Source organism: Rhodnius prolixus, unplaced genomic scaffold, assembly GCF_049639745.1.
Source record: "Rhodnius prolixus isolate KJV_2025 unplaced genomic scaffold, Rpr scaffold_3, whole genome shotgun sequence".
NCBI classification, from domain to species: domain Eukaryota; kingdom Metazoa; phylum Arthropoda; class Insecta; order Hemiptera; family Reduviidae; genus Rhodnius; species Rhodnius prolixus.
Genome location: NW_027411603.1, coordinates 1503244 through 1517056, shown reverse-complemented (window position 1 = coordinate 1517056; position 13813 = coordinate 1503244). Strand labels below are relative to the sequence as shown.

General features: G+C 33.1%; 4 protein-coding genes across 5 annotated transcripts; 3 read left to right on the top strand and 1 right to left on the bottom strand.

Annotated features, from left to right (window-relative positions):
* The first annotated feature begins 1277 nt into the window (after positions 1 to 1277).
* On the top strand, positions 1278 to 2547 carry Coq2 (ubiquinone biosynthesis protein COQ2, mitochondrial). Its single transcript, XM_074124552.1, has 2 exons — positions 1278 to 2312; positions 2407 to 2547. Exons 1-2 carry the CDS (start codon positions 1581 to 1583, stop codon positions 2476 to 2478), a joined length of 804 nt encoding a protein of 267 aa, XP_073980653.1. The 5' UTR covers positions 1278 to 1580; the 3' UTR covers positions 2479 to 2547.
* Positions 2548 to 4447: 1900 nt separating this feature from the next.
* Positions 4448 to 6365, top strand: Srp19 (signal recognition particle 19). Its single transcript, XM_074124555.1, has 3 exons — positions 4448 to 4604; positions 4692 to 4948; positions 6033 to 6365. The coding sequence occupies exons 1-3, from the start codon at positions 4561 to 4563 to the stop codon at positions 6179 to 6181; spliced, it is 450 nt and encodes a 149-aa protein (XP_073980656.1). The 5' UTR covers positions 4448 to 4560; the 3' UTR covers positions 6182 to 6365.
* On the bottom strand, positions 6251 to 8610 carry LOC141452425 (complex III assembly factor LYRM7). 2 transcript variants are annotated; one of them, XM_074124557.1, is made up of 5 exons: positions 8448 to 8610; positions 8304 to 8376; positions 6907 to 6977; positions 6739 to 6820; positions 6251 to 6588 (listed from the first exon to the last, which is right to left on the bottom strand). In XM_074124557.1, exons 1-5 carry the CDS (start codon positions 8469 to 8471, stop codon positions 6464 to 6466), a joined length of 375 nt encoding a protein of 124 aa, XP_073980658.1. In that variant the 5' UTR covers positions 8472 to 8610; the 3' UTR covers positions 6251 to 6463. The 2 variants fall into 2 exon arrangements, with proteins under 2 accessions (XP_073980658.1, XP_073980659.1); XM_074124558.1 differs by lacking the exon at positions 6907 to 6977 and having other exon boundaries at positions 6739 to 6855.
* A 12-nt stretch (positions 8611 to 8622) lies between these two features.
* On the top strand, positions 8623 to 12670 carry Cdc16 (cell division cycle protein 16). Its single transcript, XM_074124541.1, has 12 exons — positions 8623 to 8908; positions 8992 to 9144; positions 9238 to 9417; positions 9501 to 9660; positions 9861 to 10092; positions 10191 to 10270; positions 10390 to 10479; positions 10774 to 10930; positions 11030 to 11182; positions 11286 to 11445; positions 11789 to 11981; positions 12079 to 12670. The coding sequence occupies exons 1-12, from the start codon at positions 8813 to 8815 to the stop codon at positions 12279 to 12281; spliced, it is 1857 nt and encodes a 618-aa protein (XP_073980642.1). The 5' UTR covers positions 8623 to 8812; the 3' UTR covers positions 12282 to 12670.
* Positions 12671 to 13813: the final 1143 nt, after the last annotated feature.

Here is a 13813-nt window from a genome sequence, read left to right as displayed (position 1 = left end):
AAATATAAACTAATTATAACATCAACTTCAGTATTAATAGATTAATAAATGAAACTCAACATTAAAAAGATAACAACTTGAAATTATTAATACAATATAAAATTCTTTCAATTATTGCAAACAATTATAGCACATAAAATAAACTAAAATTATAGCCAGTTCTTCATTAGAGAAAAATAGTTCTTAAAATCAGTCGCAAGGTTGCAGTAGCAGGCAGACTGACTTCGTTCTAGTTTCCAAACAAGGTCAATAGAAAGTAACACATTACAGGTAATGTCAAACATTCATAAAAATGACGACCTATTTTAATTACTACCATTTTTAATGATAAATTTTCCTTAATAATGAATCTTATTCTTTCAGTACTTTTTTAATCATAAGCATATAAGAAACTATGATAATTCCATCATCAGTATCAGACACACCGAAAATTGAAATTTGAAGGAAAGTTAGAATCACCAAAATTTAACCTTCAATATCTCAATAACCATTTGCACTAGAACATTGCCGTTAATAGCTTTGATAGAGCTAACTATTCTCTACAATATGACAAAAAAACATCATTGAAATCGGAACTGTACAAAAAGAGATACAGAGGTTTTGAATTTGAAAGAAATGGAAAACCACCAAAACTTAACCTTCAATATCTAAATAACTATTAGGACTAGAACATTGCAGTTAATAGCAGTTACAGAGCTAACTAATCTCTACAATTTGATTCAAACCTCATTAAAATCTGAATAGTAATAACGTAGATACAGAGGTTTGAAATTTGAAGGAAATGTAAAACCACCAAAATTTAACCTTCAATATTTCAATAACCATTTGCACTAGAACATTGCAGTTAATCGTAGTTACGGAGCTAACTTTTCTCTCCAATTTGATAGAAACATTATTAAAATCTGAACAGTACGAAAAGAGATATAGAGGTTTGCAATTAGAAGAAAATGTAAAGCAACCAAAATTGTACCTTTTATATCTCAATAACTATTTTCACTAGAACATTGCCGTTAATAGCTTTAATAGAGCTAACTATTCTCCACAATTTCAAGAAAACATCATAAAAATCTGAACAGTACGAAATGAGAAATAGAGGTTTAAAATTTGAAGGAAATGGAAAACCACAAAAATGTAACCTTCAATATCTCAATAACTATTAGCACTAAATCATTGTAGTTGTTTTAACATGTTAAGCACAGAATGAACCTAAATTTATCTCCGTTTTACGCAATATTTATTTTTATTTTTTTTATTTGTTTTCAAGTGCAATTCGGGTAATTATCTCCCCTCTCAAGACAGACCCAGCCTGTAGCACTGCGGCATGTGGCCAAGGTTATAGCTGTGTTTCCTTGAATCAGGTTATGGTGTGCAGAAGGTTCGTTTGTGTGACTTTATGAAATATGGACTTTCGTTATTATAATTATTTTGATGTGCATTGTTCTTAATAAAAAAAAAACTTTTTAGATGAAGAGAATATGTTAACCAATCAACAAATGTTTGTCCTTCAACACATAACTAGATCATTCTTTTCAGTAAGTGACTAATATTACATTATGGAATACCATAATTAAATCATTAATATGTTAGCAGTTTGTCGTAAATTGTCAAGATTAACTGCGTTGAAACCAATGTATCTAGTGAAATTTTTAAGTTGTAAACCTGTCCTACTATCTTGCGTAGATAACAGGCAATATTTTGCTGAAAATAAACATCTATTACATGTAGAAGGTTATTTATTAAAGGATGGATTAAGGTGTTATTCTAGCAAAGTAAAGCCACCACTTCAACAAACCCTTGCTTCATCATTAGTGAACAGATCCTCAAGAAAAGTGCAACCTTATTTAAAGCTGATGAGATTGGACAAACCAATTGGTACTTGGTTGTTATTTTGGCCATGTGGTTGGAGTATATCTTTGGCAGCGGAAGCTGGTACATTTCCAGATCTGAAAATGTTACTACTTTTTGGTGCTGGAGCGATTGTAATGCGTGGTGCCGGTTGTACAATAAATGATATGTGGGATAAGGACATAGATGGCAAAGTAGAACGGACTAAAGGACGCCCTTTAGTGAGTGGAACGGTGTCAGTGAATGATGCTTGGATATTTTTAGCAGTACAGTTAAGTGTTGCTTTAACAATATTGTTACAGTTAAATTGGTATAGCGTTTTCTTAGGTGCTAGTTCGCTGGGATTAGTTATTGTATATCCATTGATGAAGAGAGTAACTTATTGGCCGCAATTGATACTTGGAATGACCTTTAACTGGGGTGCTCTCTTAGGATGGTCAGCAATACATTCTTCATGCAACTGGCAAGTATGTATACCATTATATGCAGCTGGAATTTGTTGGACCATCATATACGATACTATTTACGCACATCAAGATAAAGCCGAGGATATTGTTTTAGGTATCAAATCAACAGCAATTAAATTTGGTGACGATACAAAACTGTGGCTCTCTGTATTCAGCAGTGGAATGATAAGTTTTCTGATCACTACTGGTCTCTTGTCGCAACAAACTTGGCCATACTATTTATCTGTCTGCCTTATAACAAATCATTTATATAAACAACTAAAAACACTTGATATAGATAATCCAAAAGATTGTAGCAGTAAGTTTATTTCGAATAAAAATGTAGGTCTTTTACTGTTCATGGGTATAGTTTTCAGTACACTACTCAAAACTGAAGAAAACCATGAAAAAACTATCGTGTCAAAGCCAAAAAGCTAGTCATTTTGTATTTTCAAAAATTGAAAAAAGAAGAATTAAAAAAATGAGTAATATATGTTACCTTCTATTGTACACAGTCAAGAGTGTGATATCTGTTGTAGTATTTATTATTGATAACATATTAAGCGTGAAAATTGTACTTTTTATTTTGTTTTTAGTAGAATTTATTCATTAGAAACTTTAGTTGAAAAAGTAAATTTTTGTTTTTAATTTATTTAACTTTTTAAATGTTTCTACTTGTAAAAGTAATAAACTAATAAAAGTATGAACTATACTTTTAAGAAATAAATATTTTTATTTTATAATGGTACAAATTGTTTTGCCTTTCAGATTGAAAGTTATGTAGATCAATACTTCCTATAATTGTCAATAAATGGCTTTATTTTCTGAAAATTGTTAAAAATTATTTTTGTTTCTTCTAAAGGAGCCTTTATGTTCTCTATTTTTTACAGGTGCTGATGGTACAGATGAACAATCGTACACTATTATTTAGCTCACACTATTGTTTATCTAACTCTATTATCTAACACTATTGTTCCACAGTAAGTTGCGAAATGAGGTTAAAGGTTTGTTTATTTGCAAGTTTTGAAGTAGGCAATGTTATGTAGACCTGAAGTGGCATCTCTGACTTCTTGTCCGGTACAAATTAACATGGAATCTTCAGCAGAGGTACTCAACAAAGCTGTACTCTGTATGGAAAGGTGGTAGGGCTGTGAGCATTGCCCGAAAGGGGTTTAACTGGTTCCGGAGGAAGCAGTTTTGGTCACCCATCATTCTTTATAGAAGATCTTTTGAACTATAATATTTTGTCTACACCTTATATACTTGTCGAGCCAGTTGCAAAAAGCCATGATAGCGAAGAGTGGCCAGAGCAGAGTTGTATACTTCTAATGTACAGGAAAGGTCTGGAAATGCTGTTGTTAGTCCATCGAAAATGGTCTCTGCAAAAAATCTTTCTGCTACTATTGTAATCGCGCCCATTCTTTGTTGCAATTACTTCGCAGTGCCGTAAGTTGCTCAGATCCTTTGAGGGTACAATGTGAACCTTCGCCATCTCATTTACTTGTTGACCTAGGTTTGTACTTAAACGTCCAGACAGCCTCATACAGCTTTGAAATAAATTCGTCAGTCTTCAATGTCAACTGACCGCCTAGATGTCTAAAAAGTTACGACAGTAAGTAATTTCCTTCTTTTGTAAGCTCATAAATGTATAGAATTTTCTAAAAATACTCTACCAAAATGTACAAGATTAGCGCCATATATCCCCTCACGACTTGATTAAAAAAAAGTTTAAAATTACTACCTCTGACTGTTTATTTTATAGTGTAAATTTTGTTGCCACAATTATTTTGAGTCATATACTGATAAAAAAGGGTGAGAGGTTTCTATCCTGAATGAAATAAGTGATTTCCAGTAGAAAAAGAAATGTATTTCTCAAAACCCTTGAGAAAAAATTTTGGCGGAGACGCCCTATAGCATTATAACATTTATGGCAAAGTCTTCGGTATCTTTGAAGTAACATTTTCAATACTAGCCCTCAGAACTAAGAATATTACTGACAGAATAGTAAATTGTGGGAAACATCTTCCCTATTTTCCAAGTAACATTTGGAAATCCTACTGCTTCCCTCAACAAATCCAAAAAAAAGTAATAAATTTCAAAGATCTCCTACCCTGACCCTCAAAAAATTTAAAATGAAATTAAAATATTGAAAGTGTTGAAAGGTTCGCTGACAGATGGCAGCACTATCTACTTAAAGCGTTGCGCTGTTTCCATGTCACCTACTGCAGTAATGTAACCTGAATCCTGAACAACTTGGAATTAGAACAGAATGACATCCTGGAGTACTGATAAGCAACATAGTGATAGGGAAAGGTAAATATCTTTTAAAAAATTATAAAATTCATGAATATTTTATTATATTCTAATTATACTTAACAAAATTAAACTTATGTTCACCAGATGGATATGCATTTATCCAGCTTACATCAATAGTAAGAAAACGTTAGCAGAAGGACGAAGAGTGCCAAAGGACAAAGCAATAGAAAATCCAACTTACCAAGAAATTAGGGATGTTCTTTCAGCAGCTGGCATGAAAGTTGGTGTGGAGAATAAAATGTATTCCAGAGAGAGAAGCAAAGAATTATTGTACATAGGGCGCATTAGAGTACAGTTGAGGAATGACGATGGTACCCCACTTAATCCAGATTTTCCATCAAGTAAGTTCATACTTTGTGAATTTAATATTAAACTGCTTCAGCTGTAGACTCCGTGAGAAATAGTTTAGCTACTGTTTCCGTTACGTGTCCATAGTAAATACAAGCTAAAACCGGATATATGAGACGCCTAACACATTACTTAGAAACATCGAACATATTGTAAATACTTCTACTAATACCATTTATGGCGCCTCAATATGTCCGTTGGAACGCTGTAGATTAAGGTTAATAGTTAAAAGTACAAATACGATGTACTTTAATCCTTCTTCAGTGTTTTAAATGGCATTAGTTTGCTTATTAAGGGATTTGGGAAAATAGTGACTGATATCGAGTAGTAGACTCGATTGTGTCAAAGAATTTTTAAGACTTCCCTTAAATTTTCAATTGGGCGTACAGTTACTGGTTCGAATCCAGCTGATGGCCCTTATATTTTCTTTTCCTAGAAAAGCTTCTTACATCTTACTGTTCTTAGTTCGGCAGTACACTGGAAAAGCTCAAGGCGCCAATGATCTCAGATGTTGACGCTTTAAATTAAAAAAAAATTATAAAATAAAGTTTTGGTTTGTTAAATTATCCACATATTCTCCTGACATCACCATGCAATTTGTCTTTATACTCTAAACTGAAGTTAAAAGGATATTATTTTGATATTTTCACCATACACCATCTTCGATGCGTTCTTTAGAGCGATTCCCCAATATGAAACGTATCAGGCATCTAATTAAATATCAAAATTAATAAGTAAAAAGGACTTATTATTTAAGTGGCCAGAGAGACTTATTTAAATAAAACCAAACCAAATTATTCCTTATCTTTATTCAGACTCTACCTTAAAAATTTACTGCTAGTAGTCCAATAAACCATAGTTCCGTTTGTTGTGAGATCTCGTGTAGTGTACAGTCTACATTACGTTATTCTCAGACGAATATCGTAAATCTAAGGACGATCACGGGAGCTGTCTAGTAAAAGTAGATCTTCAAAAATCAGTGTCAACTACGTAACCTTGAGATTTCTTAGGTAAGAGTTGTTACAAGTGTGTACTTTATGGATGCAAATAGCAATTCTCTCTTTGTTATGCCCTCAGGAACTTCAGTAATGCTGCACCTTTGCTCTATGATACCAAAACTGAAAACACGACAAGGAAAGGCCGGCGGAGATCATGGTTCTCAAGGAGGAGGCAGCTCTGGTGCAGGAGGCGGTGGCTCCAAAAAAAAAGGAAAAGGAAGGAGATAGATAGAAACAAAATTATTATTATTCTAAATTTTGTACCACAGAATTCAGCAATTAAGTATTATATATATCTTCTTTTTTTTTTCTTCTATTAAAAGTATAATTCGGTTTCTCAGATTAATAAATCATAGCAATTGAATGTATTATAATAAATTGTACAAAACTGGAATATATATTTTTTATTTTATTGACTTGTTGCTTAGTGGGTAATCCTGTAAATTCAATCTACACATTTAAGTTGTTTTTTCCTTCAACAATCTATGAATCACTAGAAACTAATAAATATCACTTTAGATTTTCTTGACAGCAAGGCTGGTTCTTTCTCTTCTTCCATGCTCCCCGAGGAATCTCTACGTTTGGATCGAATGGAAAATGATCCAATCTCTCTGTGTCAGAGGTAATGTTCAGCTCTAAAATTTAAATTAATTTATTAGAAATTAAATACTTAGTTTAACTAATCTTACAAAGGGTCAGCACAATAAGTCTCTTTTGACTGCCTAAAAGGTTACAGAGCCCATCCAATATTCCAATATAAACTTTGAAGTTGAAAATTCACTCACCAAAAGTACCGGCTTTTGTTTCTTTTGCTTGGACTACAGTTGTCCTCAACTCTTTTGCAACCTCATTCGCATAAAGAACTAACTGAAAAAACCATTCTCTCTTGGAAAGAATTTTCTCTATAATCATGGATCACATTCATGAAATTAAAGAACAAAAAGAATGCTCACATTTTCAATAGTTTTGTAATCGTTTGTACTTTTGTTTTTCTTGAATTCCTCGTTAATTTTTTCTCGAGCAGCTTTAACCGCATAAATATCATAATGAGGAATAATATTTCATTATTAACATATATATATTAATACCTATATGTAAACAGAAGTTTCCAAATCATTATTTTCGTTGTCTTCTGCAGGATTTAAAATTTCATTTTTCACTTGCTCCACTACAACATGGAGACTGTCTTCACTAAGATTAGGAGACAATCATATCATTTCGGGAGGGCTTTACAACCAATAGATAAAAATTCAAGGCCTAGGCCGGGAATCAAAACTAGTACCAAACATATCGTAGCTTTAGAAGCCAAGCCTCTAACCCTTCGACTAACTTAGAGCCTTAGTTGGCTTCTACTCAGTGAATCCTATAAATTAAAACTTTATTGGAAAGATGACATAGAGAGGGGTCGCATGGTTACCCTACTTATCTCTACCTGCAACATTGTTAATTTCCTCCAGAGTTCCTGAACATTATGATGAGAATTTACATTAAAGTGAAATAGCTGATTTTAGGGAAGTCCAGTAAAGAACAGAAAAAGCGGGACGGGACATATGCCCCACGTCACTGCAGCAACAAGAAGCTTGTTGTGCACGCCCCTTTTTTTTTTTAATCTAGTAGCCGAAACTTCCCCTGCTAAAAAGGTTGAGGACTTTTCCTAATAGTTATTTTTGCGTTACTATCTCCTCTGGTCTCAAAGTTCCAAAGGTTTCATAGCGCAACCGCTCGATTGCAACGCACTCAAACAACAAGTGAGAGGCTGTGTATCCTCCTCTTCTTTACATCATCTGCACAACGGTTCCGAGCTAGTAAGCCCCATCTTGTACAGGTGCTTCCTGACCCCAGCGTGCTCCTTGAATAGGTCTGTAATCAGTGTAATCTGATTTCTACAAAAATAAAGCCATGATACTCTTGCTGTGTTTGACCCCATGACAGATCACCCAGTGCTTTACATGCTCTCTCCAGATCCAATGCAAAACTGCACCCTTAGTGATCCCCCAGGACAAGTTCCGGGCCAATGAAAGGAGTAACAGCTCCGTTCCTGGCCAGTTGATCGGCTGTTTCATTCCCCTTAATGCCCCAGCGCCGAGCCAGTTGTTCCAGGGCTTTTTTGCATTCCCAAACCAGGGAAGAGGTAGTTCTGAAGGAAGTAAGAGCCTTCAGTGCAGTTTGATCAGAGAGGTCTAAAGCGGAAGAATTTTTATTTTACTATGTTCAGCGAAGACTGCGTTCTGAACCTATGACGGAATTAACTTTATAAATTAGGAGCAAACACCCAGGTAATATTTTTAAAACTAGAACTTCACAATTCTATGAACATAGATGAAATATGTTTATAATTTTGATAAAATACCTGTAAGCGCTTTAAGGTCTCCATTGAATACAACTTTTCTAGCTCTGTGTAGATTTTTAAATGCTTGAAGCACCTTAAATGAAAAAGCGCTATATTAATTGTACGCAATTGCTATAAAAAATAATTATATAGTGTTCATTCTACCTCACGCCTTAACGGATCGCCCATACTTTTAACGAATTACACATTAACTCCTATTTATGATGAAACAATATTCTGTCTAACCTTAATGTACATTCCCTTTCATGATGTTATCCTGTACTTAAGGTATAACCTTCTGGAAGGTTGCAAACTACAAAGTTTGAATTTATTGTTTGAAAAGTTGTTTTGGTTATCAGACTTGTATTTCTTCTTTTTTACTATTTTACGGGTGCTAAGAAGTATTAAGTGTTTTTTAAAGATTTTTTGTTTTCTTTTTTTTTGAAAAATTATAATATTATAATTGAGGAAATATTTTTCAATGAAACTAAAGCATAGTAATGTGCTTCAGCCGTTTTTAATATTCTATAATGCCAGCGGGATTAGATTCAGAAATGAAGATTAATGCTGATAAAAGTGTAAATATTGACCGCTTTCGCAAGCTGGTGCGATCTTATATAGATTTGGTGAGTATTACTTCTTTTTTAATGAGATACATCAGTCAAATTTTTTTATTTATTTGCAAAAATAAGTTCTGCATTAATTTCAGAATCTGTATACATCAGCATTATTTTGGGCTGATAAAGTTGTATCATTGAGTGAAGGTGAACCGAATGATGTTTTCTGGTTGGCCCAGTGTATGTATCTGCTAAAACAATATCATCGAGCAGCACTTTTGATTAAAAATCGAGGCTTGGATAAGGTATTTTTTGTCTAATCAGAAGCAAATAAAACAAAAAAAAAGAGTAGAAAACAACATGACGAAGAAGATACCTTTGATTTTGTATTCTTTCAGACTCATTTAGTTTGCAAATATTTAGCAGCCAAATGTTTATTAGAAGCACGATTATATTCTGACGCTCTGACACTTTTAAATAGTGACGACGCTAATCTTTCGACAACTTCAGCTGCAGGTGGAACAAACTCTCCATTAGATCAGCCAGATATTCCATTAAAAGGATTTCCAACTAGAAATGTGAACGAAATTATTCATGTCAGTTTTTGCATTTATTGAAATTTATCTATTAAGTGAACAACTGTATTTCATTCGTATTGCAGCTTCACAGTGCAATTTTACATTTGAAAGGATGTGTTTATGAAGCTCTTGATAATAGAAGTTTAGCATCAGAATGTTATAAACAGGCTTTAAGGTGTGATGTATTTTGTTATGATGCTTTTGAGGCGCTTGTTCAACATCAAATGCTCACTTCGTGGGAGGGTAAGTCCTATTTTTACTTTTGTCAAAGATTCTCCTCTTCTTTAAACTTTGGATGTTTACTAAATGTCGGCTCCAACGAAGGTTCACTATAAAGCAAACATGTCCTCCAAGAACCCCTCCTTAAATTCAATTTTCTAGCAAAAGCGATTGGTTCCTAAAAAGAAATCTTTTATTAACAAATTACGATCTATTTTATTTAGAAAGGGAGCTGATGTCATCGCTTTCCATATCTTCACAAGTTGATAGTAAAGATGAAGAATGGTTAGTAAAGAGTGTATATGATAGTTTACTGAAGAAATATCAAAGTGTGCCATCAACTTCGGTGGTACAAATACATCCTAGGTTGGTAGGAAACCTAGATCTGGAGGTAGCCAATGCTGAACGTCATTATTATGCTTGCGCATATTCAGATTGCTTTGCTACAACTCAACAGTAAGAAATTATTTATATTTTGTCTCAGAACTTGAAATTTATGCTGAATTTCGTAGTAATTTATTGTTAATTACTACCTTATCTTTATATTTTTCCAGAGTACTTGAAAAGGATCCATACCATACGTCCTGCCTTCCCATCCATATAGCCTGTCTTGTGGAATTGAAGAAAGCAAATGGTATTTGAAACTTGATGGCATACTTCTGAATGTGCTTTTGTAGCAACATTTAGCAATTACCCTATTATTAACTAACAACTTAAATATTAACAATTATTTACCACTTTTTGTTTTTCTAGCATTATTTTACTTGGCCCATGACTTAGTAGATCTAAGACCGGATTTAGCAGTTTCTTGGTTTGCTGTCGGTTGTTATTATTATCTGAAAGGTTCGTATTTGCAATCATAGATCAAGCATAACTTATTGAATTAAAAATTCTGCTTAGAACACACCTTACTTTTTCTTTTTTACAATTCTCAAATGTTTCTTAAATCTTTTCATCTTCTGACTCAGGTCTTTCACAGATTAGATTTGTACAACCATTAGTTGCGCAGTTACATTCTTCTTTTTTTTTTTTAGCTGGTGATAAGATATTCTCAAGTAAAATTCAAAAATACCTGCATCTCTTTTCTACATTCAGCACTTCTCCATTCGTATTTCTTCTCATTTGACTTCCTTTTAGGAAAAACTGACCCAGCGCGAAGATATCTTGGTAAAGCGACATCACTAGATAAATTGTTTGGACCTGCTTGGGTAGCTTATGGACATTCATTTGCCATTGAAAATGAACATGATCAAGCCATGGCAGCTTATTTTAAAGCATCTCAGTTGATGAAAGGGTACTCTTTTTTTTTTTATAAATAAGTTGGTTATTAAGTTAGTCATTGATTTTTATAAAAATTCCATAAAACTAACTTTTTTTTTCTTCTCTTCTACAGTTGCCATCTTCCCCTGTTATATATTGGTCTGGAATGTGGTCTTACAAATAACATAAAACTAGCCGAGAAATTCTTCATACAAGCGCAGAGTATAGCACCATCAGATCCATTTGTTATCCACGAAATGGGAGTTGTAGCTTATCAGAATAATGAGTAAGTGATCTATTATGATCTTATAAAACTGTTGCTTTGATAAAATGGTTTATTTTGCCGTGAATAAAATGAAACACAATTTTTTTTTTTTTTTTTGTTAAAGCTTTCTGACAGCTGAAAAATATTTTGAAGAAGCACTGGCCAGAGTGAAAGAGATTGATGAAGTGATTATTGCCGACAAATGGGAACCGTTGTTCAATAATTTAGGACATACTTGTAGAAAACTTAAAAAATATGAAAAATCTTTGGAATACCATAGAGAGGTAATAATTATATGGTATATCGTTGTTTTTATCCGTTGTAGGCCGCTTTTCTTGTGTGGGTGTGTGTTACTTACCAGTTTCGGATTTTCATTCATCAAAAGAGGTTGATTTATCGGTTTAGTGTACAGATTTGATTCTCATTGTCATTCACCCCACTTGCTGACTCAGCTGGCCATCATTAAACTATAGAGCGAACGCTTTTACCATTGGTTATAAGAAGAAATTAGCAAACTTAAAATGGTAACAATTGCCGTTAGCGCAAGTGGTGGGAGTGTATTTGGAACCACTTTAAAAACAAAAAAAATATGGCAGCATCAATTAATTATCATTTCTCTGATCACAGGCTTTAGTCTTATCACCGCTAAACCCTTCTACACTGTCCAGTATAGGATTTGTACAAGCACTGATCGGACAGACTGCCGAGGCTGCTGAATCTTTCCATAAAGCTTTAAGTCAAAGAAGAGATGATACTTTCAGTACGACTATGCTTTCATATGTTATGGAACAGCTAGTAGGCGAAGTACCGCCATATCTTGGTAATTTATAATTCTCCATTTCTGAATAAACCATTCGAGATTTTCTTATACATCTCTTTTATTCTGGATACTCTTTTCCAAAAATTTTAATTTTCAGGTGACGAAGTACCTATTGAGATTCCATCGTTGACCACCAATCGAGGGAAATCATCCACCACCGGTGAACTACTCTCGCTACCTGGACTAGGTAATAGTAGCCCATCACAACCTGCCAGACAGCAACCTTCCGAACAGGAAGACGAAGATGATGACATGGATATGCAGGACGATAACAGCTACCAAGATGAAAATAATTCGTAGTTTTCACTTGAAACGCGTTCCTTAAAGGGAGAGCTCTAATGTAATATATTTCATATGTATATTCAAATGTGAAATTAAAGAGTTCAGTAGTAAATAAATTTATTACCAACAATGAAGTGTTGAAAATTGTATTAAACAAAAAACAAAAAATATTCATTTTATGAAATTCTATGAGATATAAAATAGTAAATGACAAATAATTTTGAAATTAGTTTACCATTAATTCAGCCAACTTGAAATATTAAAGCACCTGAACACTAATAAAGCCTAGTGTGTAATTGTTTTATTAATTTTACATTTATTACCAACATAATGTTATTTTTTTACTTTCATTCTGTTTTTATAACTGGAATATTGCGATAATACATTTCTTTTATTTATTTATTTAATTTCCACTTTCTTTTCTTTTCTTTTTTTACAGTTTCTTACCCCTCTAGGTGATTTTCCACTGTTTTCATCGAAAATAATTGTTTTGAGATACTGTAAATCAACTGTAACTCGTTTTCTGTAACTCAACCTACCCGCATAGCCACGCTCTGAAGAAGGCAATACATTTGCTGAAACATTGGTAAAACGCGGAGTGTTTTTTTGTATTTTTTTGGTCTGGACCGATTCCTCGCTATTTGAATCCTTAATATTAGTTTAATATTTTATTTACAATTTTTATAATGATTGCAAACACTTAGATGAAAAAATAAATGCCAGTTTCAGTCATGGTAAACTTTATTATGCCGAGATTTTCGACCTAGGGACTAAGTCATTTTCAAGGCTAATGTAAAATAGTACGTTGTAAATTAGCTTTGAAGATGACCTAGTCCCTAGGTCGAAAGCTCGGCATAATAAAGTTAAGCATGACTGAAACTGGCATTTATTTTTTCATCCTACGAATTTTTTCAAAAACAAATATTGAAGGTATGAATGAATCAGTCACCAAAAAATAGTGAACATTAAATCTACAACATTTACTGCCAACATTTTCAACGAAATTTCGTTTACACGTACAGGTAGTGAGAGGGGTGAATAGATTCTTATAAAGTGAGTAAGAATGAAGTATTACTCAAGCGAGAGTTTAAACAAAACTTGGAACGTTATGAATAGCAGTATGAGAAAGTCATGTGAGTCTTCACACTAGACATTTGTTTTAGTTTTTCTGACCTTTGCACTTAATGGGACAGTCATCCATCATAACAATTTGTAAGAATAACTTTTATGTCCTCCAGGTGACACTAAAACGTGAATTTTCGCTAAAGTAAATAAATAATTAGTAAAATTCAAAGTGTTGAAGAAAATTTTTTTTTAAGATAAAAGCTAAAGAATTCTGTAAGAGAAAGTTGAGTTAGAATTTATCAACATTTTTTTAAGATTTGGGATTCTAGTGACAGATAAATCACGACTAAAAAATAAAAATAATTTTGTTAAATGTTGTGTTTTTTATAAGTTTTAATTCCTTTATTCCACACATCTTTTAAACTTCAATGGGTTTTCAATTTAATCACAATATATTTGTTGTGTTTTTTGTTCAACAAATAGTT

Coding starts and splice junctions, on each gene's coding strand:
- Coq2 (XM_074124552.1), top strand. CDS start 1,581: ATGTTAGCAGTTTGTCGTAAATTGTCAAGATTAACTGCGTTGAAACCA. Junction 2,313..2,406: donor ATTCTTCATGCAACTGGCAA/GTATGTATACCA, acceptor ATATTGTTTTAG/GTATCAAATCAACAGCAATT.
- Srp19 (XM_074124555.1), top strand. CDS start 4,561: ATGACATCCTGGAGTACTGATAAGCAACATAGTGATAGGGAAAG. Junction 4,605..4,691: donor CAACATAGTGATAGGGAAAG/GTAAATATCTTT, acceptor TATGTTCACCAG/ATGGATATGCATTTATCCAG. Junction 4,949..6,032: donor TAATCCAGATTTTCCATCAA/GTAAGTTCATAC, acceptor TTATGCCCTCAG/GAACTTCAGTAATGCTGCAC.
- LOC141452425 (XM_074124557.1), bottom strand. CDS start 8,471: ATGGGCGATCCGTTAAGGCGTGAG. Junction 8,377..8,447: donor GCGATCCGTTAAGGCGTGAG/GTAGAATGAACA, acceptor TTTTCATTTAAG/GTGCTTCAAGCATTTAAAAA. Junction 6,821..6,906: donor ATTACAAAACTATTGAAAAT/GTGAGCATTCTT, acceptor TGGTTTTTTCAG/TTAGTTCTTTATGCGAATGA.
- Cdc16 (XM_074124541.1), top strand. CDS start 8,813: ATGCCAGCGGGATTAGATTCAGAAATGAAGATTAATGCTGATAAAAGT. Junction 8,909..8,991: donor TGCGATCTTATATAGATTTG/GTGAGTATTACT, acceptor CATTAATTTCAG/AATCTGTATACATCAGCATT. Junction 9,661..9,860: donor AATGCTCACTTCGTGGGAGG/GTAAGTCCTATT, acceptor TATTTTATTTAG/AAAGGGAGCTGATGTCATCG.